The 16698-nt window shown below is 54.9% G+C and overlaps 5 protein-coding genes across 5 annotated transcripts; all 5 read right to left on the bottom strand.

Moving 5' to 3' along the window:
- Window positions 1–150: 150 nt before the first annotated feature.
- Window positions 151–1356, bottom strand: JKF63_02980 (uncharacterized protein; the record flags this gene model as incomplete). The annotated part of the gene is made up of 1 exon (XM_067899003.1): window positions 151–1356. The coding sequence occupies one exon, from the start codon at window positions 1354–1356 to the stop codon at window positions 151–153; it is 1206 nt and encodes a 401-aa protein (XP_067755447.1).
- A 2165-nt stretch (window positions 1357–3521) lies between these two features.
- On the bottom strand, window positions 3522–4835 carry JKF63_02979 (uncharacterized protein; the record flags this gene model as incomplete). Its single annotated transcript, XM_067899002.1, has 1 exon — window positions 3522–4835. One exon carries the CDS (start codon window positions 4833–4835, stop codon window positions 3522–3524), a length of 1314 nt encoding a protein of 437 aa, XP_067755446.1.
- A 727-nt stretch (window positions 4836–5562) lies between these two features.
- JKF63_02978 (uncharacterized protein) lies at window positions 5563–7209 on the bottom strand (the record flags this gene model as incomplete). The annotated part of the gene is made up of 1 exon (XM_067899001.1): window positions 5563–7209. The coding sequence occupies one exon, from the start codon at window positions 7207–7209 to the stop codon at window positions 5563–5565; it is 1647 nt and encodes a 548-aa protein (XP_067755445.1).
- A 1201-nt stretch (window positions 7210–8410) lies between these two features.
- JKF63_02977 (uncharacterized protein) lies at window positions 8411–12142 on the bottom strand (the record flags this gene model as incomplete). The annotated part of the gene is made up of 1 exon (XM_067899000.1): window positions 8411–12142. The coding sequence occupies one exon, from the start codon at window positions 12140–12142 to the stop codon at window positions 8411–8413; it is 3732 nt and encodes a 1243-aa protein (XP_067755444.1).
- Window positions 12143–14386: 2244 nt separating this feature from the next.
- On the bottom strand, window positions 14387–15895 carry JKF63_02976 (uncharacterized protein; the record flags this gene model as incomplete). The annotated part of the gene is made up of 1 exon (XM_067898999.1): window positions 14387–15895. One exon carries the CDS (start codon window positions 15893–15895, stop codon window positions 14387–14389), a length of 1509 nt encoding a protein of 502 aa, XP_067755443.1.
- Window positions 15896–16698: the final 803 nt, after the last annotated feature.

Genomic DNA, 16698 nt, shown 5'->3' with positions numbered 1-16698 from the left:
GTAAGTGGGGGAAGGGGAGGGGGGAAGGGGTTAAGAAGCGCGGTGCAGCAACCACCACTCACAGTTCACAAGAGCAGATATACGAAACAAATGGATTTTTCGTTTCTTGCAGCCGCCATGCTGGGTGTAGTTGAATAGACGCCGCGGGTGCTAGGAGACACTCCATATCTGTTTCAGATATGAAGCCTCTTTCTGTAAACGTAGGCGCAGGGCATCTACGCCCGATTGCAGTTTCGAGGCCATGTGCACCCGCTCGTCGCGGAGAATGCGTCTGCCAGGACCTCTGCCTGGCTCTCGGCGCGGGAGCATCTCCGCACCGTAGTTGCTAGTCGGCAGCGGTAGACTTGATCGAGTGGACTGTGAAGAGAAGGCCATTGTTGCGCCCCCACCGCACCCCTGTGCGGACAGGGGTTTACGCGAGAAACCATCTGATGCGGACGCGTTGGTTAATGTGCTGGCAGAAGCGTGTCGCGAAGGATCATACCAGCTCCGCGCAATAGCCGCCTCTCTCGTGTATGGGGGTGGTCCGGAGAGTGCCGTGTGCGGGTCACTCGGGTGGTGTCTCTTCAGGTGCGCATACTCGGGATGAAAGTCTGATGTAGCGAACACGGCTGCGTGGAGAGACACGTTCGCCGCGCCACTCGTGGCGTCCCCAGGGTGCAGCTGTGTCTCCGGTGCGGGAGATAAGATCGGCAGACGAAAGCGGCGTGACCGTGTAGGATGCGGCGGCTTCGCTTCATTTCCAACACGCGCATTCGCGTCACCCCCTGCGCTATCATGGGCACAAAGGGTTTCGTCTCGTTGCGTAACGCTGGTAGCACATGGAGCGGGAGCACCATCCCTGCGCGGCAGCGAAGACGCCGTCGGGCGATGTCGTAACATCACCAGATGTCGGCTGCTTTTTGGCAGCGCCCAGCGGGTACTGACAAGACGTGGCGGAGACATCGAGGTGGGGGAGTTGAGCGGTGATAGTTCAGGCGAGGGCGCTGTGCACGTCGAGGAAGACACACGATCATGCGCGACGGACCGCAGTGAGAGCAGCCCTGAAGATCCCAGTGGATCTGGTATGGTCGAGACAACCTCGCTGAGCTGATCACGGAATACATAGACTTGACAGCAGGGTGAAAACTGCGCCCGATCCTGTAGCAAGTGCCACTGACAGTGCACATCGCTAAAGATGTACGCAGCAGAGAAGGGCTGAAGAAGTCCCAGATGCAGAAAATCTGCTAGGGCGTCGAAGAGGCGCGACGCCGCACTCATGAAGTGGTGCAGCGTGAGAGTGCGTGGATTGAAGCGAAGTGCGAGGTTGACCTTCTCGCCATGCACGTCGGAGGCCACAAACACGGGAAACTCCATCCAAGGACCACACGCAGACGCACACGGTCTGTGTGTGGGGGGCGGAGCATAGCACTTAGAGAAAAAGGCGCAGTGCAGAGCAACAACAACAAAAGAGGGAGCGTCGTCCTCTCCCTCCCTTTCCTTCCCTCTTCTTCTCCTCAGGGCGTGTGGTGGCAACTAAAGCAACGAGAAAAAAAAAGGCGATAGTGGAAGAAGAGGTGCATTAATGATATATACATTTATACACCCACACATATATGTACATACACACATATATATAGACATACATTTGTGAGGAGGAGGGGGGGGGGGCAGATTTTTTTTAGTTCTCCTCAATGGGAACTTCTCGACCGTGACAGCTGCCAATTGCAGGACTGGTCGGATATCGCCACTCGAGATATTTATGCAGAGGTACATTCCTCTGCGCGGTTGGGGCAAAGGTGTTTGATTCGAGTAAACGCAGGTGACGGGGCAGAAACAGCTGAGAGAAAGTAGCGAGCGTGCTCTCGACGCGCTTTCCCGCCGGACACGTTTCCCTGTTTGTTGGAGACCGCTTTGCCCCTTCAAGTGGACTTTCTGTCTTTAGCCGGTTCACCCAAGTAGATATCGAACCGGAGAACGGGAGCCACAACCACAGCGATGACCCAATGCAGCAACGCTCCCACTAGACCCATTAAAAAAACAGAAAAAACAATAGCCTTCCCGTGGAAAAGAGTGGAGCCCAGCGCACTACGGTCGGTATCGCTCCGCCCCCCCCCCTCGTCGTCGTGAGGACGGGCAGAAGAGAATGAGGAAAAGAGGGCGGGAACGGAAATGGAACCGGGAAACCCAAAAGGAGTACCATGATGGTGATGAGCTTCGTTGAGGAGGAGGAAGGGGTGAGGAAGAGAATGAGAGGTGCAGTTGAAGAGAAAAAAAAAGCACGGAGACGCAAAAGCGCATGGGAAAAAAAAACACGGCAGGGTGAAAAGAGGGGAGAGGGGGGCATACAAATCGAATAAAACAGGGAACTGAGCCTCCACCCAAGACGACGACAACACAAATAAAAGTTCGATAATGAAAGGGGGGTTAGAATGTTAGCGGCTCTCACCAAATAGCATCGGTGAAAGAGTACGCAACTGAATGACAAAGTGCGAGCGTACCCCTTCCCCCTCCCCCTCCCCCCCTCCCCCACCTCACACCTCCCACACACGCGCAAGGAAACACGAACAGACTGAGTCCGTAGGGCGAGGGGGGAAGAGGTGCGCAGTGTCCACCGAGACTACCAATATCAAGCGACCATGGAAAAGACAGAAAAAAATAAAATGAGCAGAGTACATCGGTAATAATCGATGCACGGACAGAGAGCGAATAAACCCAAAATGGGATCCAAAAACAAGACGATGATCCAGATTGAGGGGATGGGGAGGAAAGATGAACGTCCACCTCTGCAAATACGCTAGAGAACGACGTGGGAGAGTGGGAAAAGGAGAGAAAGCGGCTGCACACTTCCCAATGAATATTCTCGTGCCCCTCCCCCCCCCCTCCTCTTCACACTCCGTGGCACAAGCACACGCAATTACGAGCTCTTGCTACTTACCGCAAAAATGGGCTTGGGCCCTGGATCACACGACAAAGTCAAGAAGATGAGTGAAACAACATTTACTACGCACGGATGTGGTATCCCCCAAGGCGGACCTCATTTGCTCACTGATGCGTCTTCCTCTCAAAAAAATGGGATGACTGCAAGATTGACGCACGTCAAAAATGCAGGCAGGGTGCTCGGTAGCCCGGATATTGGCGCGCGCAAGGGGGGAGAGGGGAGAGGAGGGGAAAGTAGAAAAGAAGGGAAGGGAGGGAGGGGTTGATGAATACAAGTTAGACGGCAATACCATCCCACACGAAACACTCGTACACGACCAACACTTGTCCAAAACAGCACGAATGTCGGCAGAGGGATGATGCAAAACAAAAGCGCGGGTGGCCATCATAAAGGAAGGAAAACACTTGGGAGGAAGGGGAGAATCGATGCAGAAAACATTTGCGTCTGTCACCCAGTCCTTCCCAATAATGGGGGCCGGATGGGAAGAGGAGGGGGGAGGGGAGTATGACAGTGAAAGGGATGGAGAACAAGCAATGACAAACGCTCACCGCCCCCCCCCACCCCCGCCTCCTCCTCTCCTCCTCTTCCTGCTCTACTTGCTTCACAGTGCGTCTTCACAGACTTTGATTTCGGGCTCCAGAAGCGTGCGGATTCGATCGACTGTGGCGCTGATGATGTCCGCCTTCCTGGCACCACCTGCCCTCACCAAAAGTTCCCCAATCGTCTTTCGCTGCTCCTCCAAAACAGAGATGCGGGCCCCCAGAAGCGACACTAGAGGATGGTCTTTTCTTACCTGCTCCTGCTGCGCTGGTGTCAGTTCACGGTCGTCGGCCTTGCTGTACTTGTGCGGAGTTAGTGTCAATGCCTCCATCATGACCTTGCGCAAACAGTTGCGCTCTGCCTCCTCTAGCTGCTGCTTCTTTGCAAAGATCTCTAAATCTGCTTGGCGGGAGCGAAGAAATTTGCATTGCTCATTCAAAGACTCTACTTCGCCCTGCACCCCTTTGTAGGCGATTTGGTAGGCAGCCAACTCCACCTCGTAGCGATTGCGCCTCGTGTGGAGCTCTGCATCCATCGACTCAGCCTCTGCCTGGGCACGGGCAATGAATTCCTCAATGATCCTAAGCTCCTGCGCGCGGCACTCATCCTCGATGTTCCGTAACGCATCGAATGCCTCCACCATAATCAACCGCCGGTCTTCCAACTCCTCTCGCCCGATGCGTATCATCTGCCGCTCCCGTTCTGCGCGTTTCCAGGCGCTATAGATCTCGTCGAACCTCGACTTCAGATCCTGCACGTGCTCTGTCATTATGCGGCAGTGATCTTGCGCCTTGACGAGCGATTCCCCCATAGTGCCACAGTCGTCGGTGATCTTTGTATAGTCCATCAACTGCTTTTGGTACGCCCCCTCCGCTTCCCGAACCGGACGGATGTCCTCCTCATTCAGGATCACCACATTCTTGGGAGAAGTGCTCAACACCCCCTGCGACGCAGACGCGTTTCCTTCAGTGGTCATGGGAGAAGCACAGCCATTTTGCTCCGCGCTAGAAGTGTCACCATTGGCGCTCTCGCCAAACAGGTGACGCGCCTCGGCGCTGGTGACAAAAATCGGCGGCGCCGCCTGCACCAGCTTTATCTCGTACTCCTCGAGACAGCGCTGAGCAGTAACCAGAGACTTGCTTGCCCTCTGCACTGAGGTCAACGTGCGCCCAATCGACTGAATCAAGGCGGCCTTTTGCTTCACCTCGTTGCGCGTCTTCTCTGAAAAACTGAGGAAAGCGTACTTGACGGATCCCAGGTCTGCGATAAGCGATGGGACGTTGGCCATGAGAACCTCCGCGTAAAACATGAGCCGCGCCTCGCTTGTCTCCGGCAATGCTGTCGAGACGGGCGGCATGTAAAATGACAAGCTCATGGTCATCTTGATGTGAAGAAGCAAAATAATGGTGGCTGTGGAAAAAAACGAAATGCCCCGGACGCACAAAGAGTGAACGACACGTTTCCGCCTCTCCCAGCTCAAAAAAAAAAGTTTGATTGGTTTGGCCAGCGCACACCGAGGTGAGAATGGACAAGATGCCGAAGAAACAGCTCAAGCACACACACACACACACAAGGAAGGGGGGGGGGTAATTGTGAGGCTGCCCTGCTTTCTTGCGAAGCGACTACTGCCAGGATGAGAATACAAAAAATTCGAAGAGAGATTTGGGGGGGGGGGAGGGGGGAAGACAAGGGTAGAGTGACCTCTGCATGGTGATGGGAAGACGAGAGAAACGAGGCGACCATGACACTTTCGTATTTAAACCCGATTCGTGCTCGCCACCCAGAACGACTACAAAGTGAAGTCTGCCAGCACATGAGAACAGCCAAGTAAAGCCGAAACGACATCACTAAAAGGGGTATATGCTTGGATGAGCTCCCAATCAGCTCTGCGCGGAGGAAAGATGATGAGCAAACCCGATGTGAGTGTCGGTCATTTTAGAAAGATGATAATCCCCGAAGTGTGGGAAGAGCGCCTCCACAGGCCCCGTTGTACCCCACCTCTTCTCCCCTTCCCTCCGCTCCCCTCCCCCTTTTTAGGGGGGAGTCAAAGTGAACATGGGAAAGGCTCAATTACGAAGATTTAAGGGGAAAATGCACAACCCTTAGTTGCCGAGCCGCTCCACGTACACGGAGCTTGAGCTGCAACTCTGTAGAGCTTCGCATCCTGCCAGGGACTGCGAGAAGGCATGTGTTAGCAGCTGGTTAAAAAGCGAGGAGTCCTCCTGAGATTCGAAGCGAACATCCGCAGCGAAGAAAGACACTGGCGACGATGTGCACATCAGCCGGCGCGGCGGCGAAGCATCTGGATGCGAGAAAGTGATCCGTGTGGCATGCAGTAAGTGGCGTCGGCACCACATTTTCCTGCCTTTCCAGGCACCCTGTGCTGAGGCGTCGTCGTCGTCGTCGCCGCCAACGGGTAGAAACGGGTCCTCACGCCGGACTCGCTCGAGGTACACTGCGTCAGGTACGGCGGTGGCACCGCCCTCCTTGCCCGGTGTAGTGGTCGTGTAAAGTTTGTCGCCCAACACCGGGTAGCCCACAGCAGCGCAATGCAGACGAATTTGATGGCTTCGGCCGGTGAGGAGCTCTACTTCCACAAAGGTCAGCCCAAGTGTCTCGTCGCTGGCCAAGACACGAATGCGAGTTGCGGCCACCTTCCCCCAGTGCGCATGCTTCTCTTTTGGCGATGCTAGAAAGCTTTCTCGGGTGTGTGAGGAGAAAAAATCCACCACTGGCTCACAACACATCTTCAGTTTCTTCAAGTGGGTATGCTGCACGTCCAATGAGTGCAACGGGTGCATTGCCACGCAGTCCATGTAGTTGACCACAACAAACGTGTGATTCCCTGGTGCAGCACCTCGAAGCACTGCCGTGTACGTCTTGTGCACCGCTTGGGCCTTGAGCCGAAGCAAGTTGTCAAAGGCCTCTGAACTAAACGATGTGCGGGTGCCATACTCGCGCAGTAGCGATTCCACGGCAGCAGTACAACCTTTCGTCTGCGCCTCTAACTGAGAGGCCAGGCTTTTGGCGGTAGCGCTGTTCTTCGCCAACACCACAGCGCCGGAGGTTTCCTTGTCCAGCCGCTGAACTGTGAAAAGGGTGAGGTGGCTGATCTGCAGCGCCAACGATTTCTCAGGCGGGGGTGCTGAGACGCACGGCACTAGACGATCCACAGGATTCGAGTGAAAATCTGTCTCCAGCCGCCGTCGGGACGGAGGCGATGTGGATACTTCGGCTTCCCCCCTACTGACAGACATTTCCCTCGAGCTCTCGACGGGAGCTGCGGTCTCAGCAATCTCAACACAATTGTCAAGGCCGTCAGACACCTTCTCCGCGTGTTCCTGTGACGTGACAGAGCCAACACAGGTGGCCGCGGTATGAAAGGCGGAAGTGCCGCAACGTCGCAGAAGCCCCACGAGTGTGTTCTCACAGTACCGCCCACCCTCTGCCACGGGCAGGTTACCATTCTTGGCAACGACCACAAGCGTCGAGTCCTCGTAGAGGACCTCAATCTTGCTGTCATCCACCGGCGGCTCCAGGGAGCGCGGCGGCGCAAAGCGCAGCATGTCACCTTGCTGAAGCCGGTATAACTCATCAGTGAGTATGGCCCCATTGATGCTAACATGGCCGGCTGCGATGTGTTGACGCCACTCCGTCTCTGTTAGATAGCCAAACCTTTTGACCAAATACGCGAGCAGGAACTCCTCGGGGTCGCGCCTTGGACGGCAGTATCGAAGTTCGCGCGGCATTCGAGCTCGAGGCTGGGGAATGTTAAAAAAAAAAAAGAAAAAACTCCCAGGCCACTGGCGAGTGTGCAGTCCCGCGCAGGAAGCCCAAGGTGGGCACTACCCACAACACGCTCGATGTGCCTTGCGCTGAAATGATGCGCCAGAGCAAGTGAACACCACACTGGCACCAGCACCACCACCACCACCTGCACCACCACTACTACACAACGAGACAACGGCGATTCCTTCACCCTTCCCTTCCATCAAGGAGCCGCTCCACCAATTAACAAAGGTAATGTGACGCTTAATATATACGAATATTCAAGTAAAATTGTGGACGAGGGTGAGAGAATAGGCAAGAACGCCCTCATATCTAATAGTGGAAGGAGCGGGGGAAGAGCTAAAAGAAACAGCCACAAGATGATCAATCTCATTCACTCTTGTGCATATATATATATATACATGTACGCTTCCGTATATACGTGTGTATGTGTGTAGGGGGAGGGGGAGGGGAGGGCTTTTTTCCTTGCAACTTATCCGAGATTCCGTGGTCCGACCCCACATCACTCGATGAAACCGCGCGTATTGACCCCCCCCAATCTGTTCATCTGTGGGAAATGTGTAAATAAATATACACCTTTAGCTCGGCGCTTGCGCGTACGCTTACCCCTGTATGTATGCCTGTGCACGTGTGTGCGTGTGTATGCGTGTGTGTTGCAGATCCCTTACAAATACGTTTTGGTGATCCAACACTTGTCGCCGTCCTGTCACCAGCATGACCGGGTTATGGGGGGAGGCGACAAACACAAACATGTTCACTCGAAAGGTTGATAGAGTACCGTTGTGTGTCCGCCCAAAAAAGAAAGCGAAAGATTGGAGCACAAAAAGGGCAGGAGCTCCACAATGCGAGGGGAAGGAGGTTAAAAAACACTCAGAGCAAGGGGTGAGTTTAAAATACATACACATATATATATATATATACCCGCCCCCCCCCTCCTCTCCCAGAGGACGTACACACCTCAGCAGGTGGGAACACACGAGTGACATGTTCATCCACGTCTGATGAAAGCATCCCGAGTCGCGGTGGATGCGCCGGTGCTGCTCTGCGTATTCTCGACTATCCGACGAAAGCGCAGATTCCCAGACGGTCGCGCTGCCGGTACGTCCAATGAAGACTCGGTTTTAGGCGCCGAAGAAAAATGGAAAGTTCTGCCACACGTTTCTACCCGTCACCGGCAGACGTGGGCTCCACGCCGGCAGGGCTGATTCTAATCAGAACAGAGCTCAGAGGATCGCTACTCTTGGCACTTGACCAATCCAGGGACGCCACAGAGGATACGCGGCGAGACACAGCGCCATTCCCAAGGTAGTGCTTCGAAGCAACCACATGAAGATCAAACGGACTCGACGATAGACTGCTCGGTGTCTCGTCCCTTCGTTCGTAGATGCCTTGTGGGTGGCCTGAGTGGTCACCTCTCTTCTCGGTTGGATAGGGTTCGAGAAGCTGCCGGAGTTGTGGGTCCACCACAGAGCTCGGCAATGACAGCGAACCGTGGTCCGGGGCAGAGCATGAAGGAAAAATGCCAGAGTTCCGCGCGTCATCCAAGTTGGCTTCGCACTTTCCCTTCCGCGAACGCGAAGGATGCGTCAGGGAGGACGATGAGGGAGTATTATGCATGACGCAAGCGTGGCGACAAAGTTCACTCGTTGGATCTTCATGACGGGGCTGGAGACCTAGTGTACCTTGTGAACTGGTAGTAGGGGCCTGAAGTGGGCATGAGGACCTGGAGTGCGTGGCAGCTGCATTCCCCTCCGAACTCCGGAGAGCTGCTGGCGGGACGTCACCGGAGGGGGTGTCCGGAGAGGAGCTTCTAATCGATGCTTGTGACCTGCGATGCGGCTGTTCAGCGACCGAGGAATCGAGCGCCGCGGCCGTGACCACAGTCGACTTAAGCTTGAACGTGCATGGCGGCGTGCCAACGCTGTGCGAGTCGCTAGGCATGCCTTGCTGTTGCTCAGTACCACCAGATATCGCCATTACAACGATGAATGGAGTCTGGATAGGCACTGACGGTACGCCACCGTCAGTGATCACCGCACGGGTGTGAGGCGCCGAGTTCTCCACCCTCAGAAGCGAAGGTGAAGAGCCGCTCGTCAGTTGGCCGGTTGTGGGCTTATTCGGTGATGTTTCTCCCGTGCCCCGCTCAGCCACGCTCACTGTGACCTTTGTGTGGCTAGTGATGCCGTTCGGCAGCGTGGGTGTCCCTGTTGAGTATGGCGGCGTTTGCGGCAACTTCGGTGTCGCTTCGGGGAGCAACAGCGGTGACTCATTCACACTATCAGATGATGAGACGTCAGAGGACGTGGTGTCTTCCAAGTACACAGCTGCAAAGCGTGACCCCGTCGCAGTTGGCCGGGTAGTAGCGATCTCGTGGTTAGTCCCCGAGAAGTCCCTAGCCGGGGCCAAGATGCACGGCTGTTCGGCGGCCCTCTCGCCGCTGCCTGGTGGCCACCTCCCTGCCTCAACCTGCGGACGCGAGGCCGTGGCTTGATAGGGTGAGGCCACCAGGCAGTCTGCCGTTGACGACCCATCTCCCACCAAGCAGTCCGGCGAGTACGGGCTAGCCGTGTCGGGGTGCAGAACTGCCCCACCTGAGCCATAGTCCTCAAGAACAGCCGTCAGCTCCTCCCCATCTTTCTCCTTGATGCCCGCACCAGAAACTGTCACTGAGAGTGGTTGCGAGGTAGCTTCTCTGCGGACGTGCTCGTCAGCCACTGGGAGAATTTCATGCGGATTGGGAGACGTACGGTTGGGATCCTTGCCGGAAGAGTTGCGGAGCCGAAGCGGCGGCGCCGCTTCTGCGGACGCCTGCAGCGTGCCGCGCTGCCCCTCGGACGGCTCCCTCAAAGGCAGGTGCGGCGAGATCACGTCCAGGGGCTTCAGCGAATGGAACGCTTTGTCGGGAAAGGCAGATGACGCACAGGTCGGCATCCCCCGAACCAGACGACCAGCAAGCAGCACCTCATGACCCGGTTGGCTCGCTGCTGGAGTGGGGTGAAACGTTTGGTTGTCGACTAGTTTGACCCCCCCTGGCATCACGGGCATCGGCTGAGAACCAACACTGTTCCACACCTCGGCACCGTCATCAGCTGCCTGCACAGTAGCGCCGCGGTTGCGGAACCACGCAAGCCACAACGTCCGCTCCTCGGGGGACTTGGCAACAGCTTCGAATATGACAGGGCGGCCAGTCGACAACTCCAGCCCTCGTTGACTCGCAGCCCGCGAGGTCAGGAACTGGCTCTCTAGGCCCACAGATACAACACCACCGGCTGGTGTTTCCGACTTCTGGGGGCCCGCGCAACTCTCGAATCGGGATGCTACCCGCAACACATTCGCGTGCACAGCACTTGGGGAAACATAAGTGTGACGCAAATCTAGCGAGACCGAGCGCTGGTCACCTCGAAAGGCTTGCTGCAGAATCTGCCATAGGCGTAGCCGGTGCCTCGAGAAATGAACTACGTGGTGCCTCCCTTTCGCCGTAGACACCCTGAGATAGTATCGCCGGTACTGTGATGTCCCCCCCCAAGGGCGGCAGTACAAGTACCCAGAGCCGGGAGGTCTGCTAGATTCTTCGCCTGTGCTAACATCCAGTGCACATCCCGTTCCCTGCAAGGCAGTCGCAGATCCCGTGAGCCGCGTCAATAAACTTCTTCGCGTGGACACTACGGATGAATCCTTCTCCCCTGTCTGTGGTGTTACGAGGGTCGTATGAACAAGCGAGTGGTCGGGAACCATCCGCGCCGGTGGGGAAGGAAAGAGGTTTAGCGGCGACTCTGTACAAGAGACCTGGCACAAGCCAATGTGGGCGTTGGCAGAAGACTGAGAGGTGGTACGCTGCGGTATGTCAGATGCAAGCGGAGATATCAACGACCCACTTCTGGGAATAATGGAAGACGTGCTATCGTTGGTTGCATTCGCAGGGGCCGAGGAACAGCACACGGGTGTGCAATTGCCGATCGGGTGAGGAGAGGAGCTAACCTGCGGGCCACTCATCAATCCGGCGCCGGCGGCGAAGCGAATAAGCAGCTTCTCGATCTCCTGAGCATCTTGGACTGAAGCGAAGGCCAAGAACATTTGACGCCCGCCTCGCAGCGTGAATGCGATGCCGACAGGACCCCACAACTCGTAGCGCCACTGGATATTGGCTTTATTCTCGAAACCGACACTGCGGTGACGACGGTGCTGGGCAGGAGCCCACGGCGAACAGCTGCTGCGACCAGATGGGTCACTTGCGTCTCCCTCACTGATGAGCTGACCCTTCACGTCGAACAAAAGCAGCAGAGGCTTCTGGAAGCAATAGCGACGAATCGAATGGATATCTTGGAGCTGGATTTCCCGCTTCAGGGACCGCGGACGACGTCGCTGTCGTGCAGACTGGCGGCTTGAGAGAAGTGTGTCGCGGGAAACCCTGTCCGCAGCGACATCGACTCCCTTCTCGGAGACGGAGGCGCGTGTCGGCCACAAATCCGCGCTTGCACCAAAGCTGGCCCTCGGCAGACCGCCTGACGGCAAACGACCCGGCCCTTGCTTCCAGGTGAACTCTTGCAGGCAAGCAGCACCAACGTCCACAGACTCTGAGTCTTGGAGAACTAGAACATCGCCAAAGCAAACCAGAGTCCGGAAGCACGTCCACGAGCCTACGGTGGATTTCCAGGCAGCGCGGTTGCCCAGGCCGAAGACTGGCGTCTCACGAGGGTCCACAATGGCACAACTGTCAAGACGGTGCTCAAACACAGAAGGCCTGGGGTGGAGACGTGTCAGCGACCCGTCACTACCCCTTGTGTCACAGGGGCTCCACTCAAGCACATCGAAAGAGAAGAGCGGCGTTGACGGCGGCAACGAGGAGAAGCGCACCTGCCTCTTCGGGTCGGACAGCGATCGCTCTGACTGCATGGGAAGGTCTGTCGAGAGTTCACCGGAATGCTGCAGGGGCGCAGAAAAAAAAAGAGCACGGGAGGTTTTTTTTCTCCACCTCCCTCTATGCGCGGCCACAGACGTACCGGGCCAAGCGAATGAAAAGAAGGCCAAGTAAAAAGCAATTCTGTTGAGGGTCGAGGGAGGGGCGAGAGAAAGAGATAAACGAATGCGGTGTATCTCAGACTGACAGGCGCACAGCCACCACCACCCCCGTCGCCTCCACGCACAGAAAAGAAGAGAGGTGCTCAAGAATAGACGAAAGACCAGAAAACAACAAGAGGAGTTATCTGGCAATGTGGTGGAGGACCCGGTTTGGTGGCCTCTTGAGTTGCTCAGTGCAGAAATCTCTAGCAGGAAGGGAGGGGTAATGAACGGCGACACCTATTTATACATATATATATACATATATACATATATATATGTGCACATACACAGGCGTGTCACGTTCAGAGAGAGACAGAAGGAAATCCCCCGACAGTGTGTGTGTGTGTGTGTCGGTGTTGAGGGGGGAGGGGGGGATACTAAATATAACACCCTCTATGCACTGCTGAGTTCAGTGCAGCAAATCCTCACAACTCGGCTCCCCCCCCCCCCACACCCGACCCGACCTCTTCTTAGAAGAGTAGAAAACTAATAATAACGCACAAACTGTGCCTCACACGCGCAAGGAGCACACCACAGCACGCAGAAGCAAGTCTCCCCTTTGGTCACCAAGTCCAGCAGGTGAAGCAGAACACCATCAACAACACTCATGAAATATGCAGCACAAGAAAGCTGGAAGTGAAGAGCAGCCGACGTTCAAGTCGGAAGGGGGGTAAAAACATGTAACTGCAGGAGGAAGAGATCTAGAGGTGAGACACACACACACACACACACACACACACACACTTGAGAGTAACAACGACACAAAGAGTGATGAGCAGAAAGAAATCTATTATACTTGGGGAAAAAAGGGAGAGGGGGGGGGATAGAGCACACCCTATCGGTTCTTCCTGATGTGCTTCAAATTTGTTTCAACGATCTGAATGTATATATGTGTGTGTGGGAGGGGGGGGAGGGTGTTGAATGCGTATGCGCCTAGCGAGAATGAAGTAAGCCGTCGCCAGGATATCATAATGATGGGAATCGGATACATAAAAGTGAAACAGAAAGGCAGAGAGATGCAGAGTTGGTTAGGCAGAAAAGGGCGGTTTCGGTGTTCATGCACTGCCGTGCTGCACGTTGCCCTGTTTTGCGCACGCAAATGGGCATACACACAAACACACACACACACACACACCGATGGAGGAAGGGTAAAAAAAAGATAAGAAACACGGCAGAAACTCTCACTCGCCAACCTGTCCACCCGTACTCCTTCCCCTTCCTTCCTCTCTCACCCTCGTCTTCTGATGATCCCCGTGACACGTGTGTGTGTGTGTGCGTGTGTGTGTAGGCGTGGCATTGTCGAGGAAGTCGATTTATAAAAAAAAAGGAATACGAAAGCCCACGCTTCATGTGAACAAAAAGCCAAGGGAAGAATGAGGGGGGAGCAATGCGTGGGACCTAAGAGCCTTTTTTTGTCCACTGTGCCAATATTTCGTTTCTATATATATATATATATATTTTTTATATATATCACATGAAAATATGTAGATTTATGACGCGATTTCTCTCCCTTCGATAAGTGCCGCCCATGTAAGCTGCATCGTAGGCCAAAGGCCTATACGCTCAAATGGCATGGTGGCCACGCTCAACACAGATGTACATGTCCGCGCACATGTCTTTTGAAGTCGTTGGTGCGCTCCATTTGATTTAGTAAAAAAAATTGTGCCTGATCCGCGTACTAAAGTTCACGCGGAGGTCAGAGGGTCCACTCCGCGCATGTGAGAGGGGGTGGTGGCAACTTTAGCCAACGAACACAATACACAATGAAACAATAAATATCACAGGCTCCCAAATGCAACGCATGCGGTGGGTGGGTAAGTGGTCCGCCCATGCGATGCGGGAAGCAGAGGGGCAGTGCTGTGCACATTGGTGAATGGAGCGTTGTACCTACCCTCCGCCTCATCGTCGCCCACCACTCATGGAAATCGAAACCATGCGGACTCGTCATGGATACAAATATGAAAAAATTTTGAACAATTATTTTTTAAAGAAAAAAAGGGGGAGTAAAGCTAACAGAGGCTAAAAAAATATATATCAACCTCACTCGAAACGTGGTTTCTCCATCCCCTGGGCCTCCTAAGCCTGATGTGGCACGGGCGCCAGCGGCATAATCTTGAGGTCTGGTGACACGGTAAAGGGCGCCTCCGTCTTGGCCCTCAGCTCCTCCAGTGTGCAACCCTCGGCTATTTCGGTCAACATCAGTGAGTTGACACCCCCGGGCACTTTCTTGACAACAAACACGGCCAAATCCGTGATGATCAAATCAACGCAACCGCGACCCGTGAGCGGCGCGCTGCACTCCTTGACAATGCGCGACTTACCCTCATTGTTGGTGTGTCCAATGAGCACAATCGTTTTGCACCCGCACGCGACCAGATCCATGGCACCACCCATACCCTTCAGCACCTTGCCGGGAATATACCAGCTGGCGATGTCGCCGGTGCAGGACACTTCCAGCGCCCCGAGCATGGTGAGGTCGAGGTGACCGCCGCGAATCATGCTGAAGGACTCGGCACTGTCAAAGAGGGAAGCGCCAGCTTTGATCATAGTGATGGTCTGTTTGCTGGCATTAATGAGGTCGGGGTGGAGTTCCTCCGGCAGCGGGTACGGGCCGATGCCGAGCAAGCCGTTCTCTGCCTGCAGAATTACATCCATGTCTGGCGGGATGTAGCCTGCGACCATGCTGGGGACGCCGATGCCGAGGTTCAGTGCCATACCATCCTTGATCTCAAGAACTGCGCGCCGGGCGATCAGTTGGCGGCTCACCACATCAAGCTTATTCCCACTCATGATCGAGCCCGTGGGGTCTGCACTGCGTGTCACCACAAATTCCGCGGCGCGTTTCGGATTTGGTGGGCACACCAGGCGCTGCACATACACACCGGGCAGGTGCACAGTCTTCGGATCCAGCTCCCCGCACTCCACAATCTCCTCCACCTCGGCGATACACACCTTCGCCGCCTTTGCCGAGGCAAGATTGACGTTCTGCGATGTCCCGCGGAAGACGAGGTTGCCGCGTTTGTCAGCCCTCCACGCGCGCACAAACGCAAAGTCCGCTGGCAGTGCCGTCTCCAGCGTGCACCAGCGCCCGTTGAATTGCCGTGTTTCGCGCGGCTCGCTGTACTCAGCGACCTGCATATGGCTTCCTGGAACAAAACGCACAGGTAGGCGGCCCTCTGACACGGCAGTGCCGTAGCCGGTGGGGGTGTAAAAGGCGGGAAGCCCGGCACCTGCAGCGCGCAGCCGGTCCACCAACGTGCCCATTGGGCAAAACTCCACCCCAAACTCGCCATTGAGGAGGTGCTTCCCGAAAACCGGGTTCTCACCAACGTAGGTGGTAATGACCTTTTTCAGTTGCCCGTCTCGCGCAAGCGGACCAAAGCCATTCTCCACACCGCTCATCGTCAACCCAATCACGGTGAGGTTCTTCACTTTGGTGGCGTTGACAGCATCCAAAAGCTCGAACGGGAAACCACAAAAACTGAAGCCACCGACCGCGATGGTAGCCCCGTCGGGCACATCCTTGACAGACTCGGCGGCAGTCATGACCGCCGGCAGGCAAACCCGCACTGTGCGGCGCAGCATCGTGTCAGAAAAGTGGGTGACCCCCCCCCGTCAAAGAAGCAAGAATAAAGTAAATGGAGTAACTAAAGAGGCGCTGCCCGAAAGACTGCAGAGGGACGTTTTGGGAAAATAATAGATATATATATATATATATATGTACGTATACAAAGAGAGGGGAATCCCTCGAGAAACACGCGACCACGATGCTAACGACAGATCTCTTTTTCTCGCTTCTCTTCCCGTAGGAAGGAGGGGTAAAAAAAAGAGGGGAAAAAAAAAGTTGGAGCAACAAATGGTGTTTTTTTTTTTCGGAGTGTTGCCCAGTAGTGGAGGTGGGGAACACACACAAATATATATATATATATAGACAAGGAAAAACACTCTCGTCTCTCAACCACACTTATGAATAATGAGCCAGCCTTTTTTCCCTTCCCTCAAAGAAATCGCTTGTAGTTGTATCAGCAATCGATAATGAAGATTGGAAAAAATATTTAAAAAAACGCAAAGGAAGGGGAAAAAAAATGCTGTCAAAAACACTGAAGTCGACAGGCACGCTTATGCTCTCGACGATGTGCTGACTTATGTTTTGGTGGGTCCTGTGTGTGTGGGTGTGTGGGTGCGTGGGTGAATCAAAGATGAGCTGCCACTGACGAACGCGGCAAAGGAGTCCCCCCCCAAAAAAAAAAAACGCGAGAGAGACAAGCCGAGAAAGTGGAAAGCCAATCGAATGGAATCGAGGGCGCATGGGTGAGGGGGGGGGGAGGGGTAGAGACATCGAACGAGAAAACAAAAACAACAGCACAAAGAAGAGTGTGATGTTCTAT

Source organism: Porcisia hertigi, chromosome 30 (assembly GCF_017918235.1).
Source record: "Porcisia hertigi strain C119 chromosome 30, whole genome shotgun sequence".
In the NCBI taxonomy this organism is placed as follows: domain Eukaryota; phylum Euglenozoa; class Kinetoplastea; order Trypanosomatida; family Trypanosomatidae; genus Porcisia; species Porcisia hertigi.
This window is presented reverse-complemented; position numbering and strand designations above follow the sequence as displayed.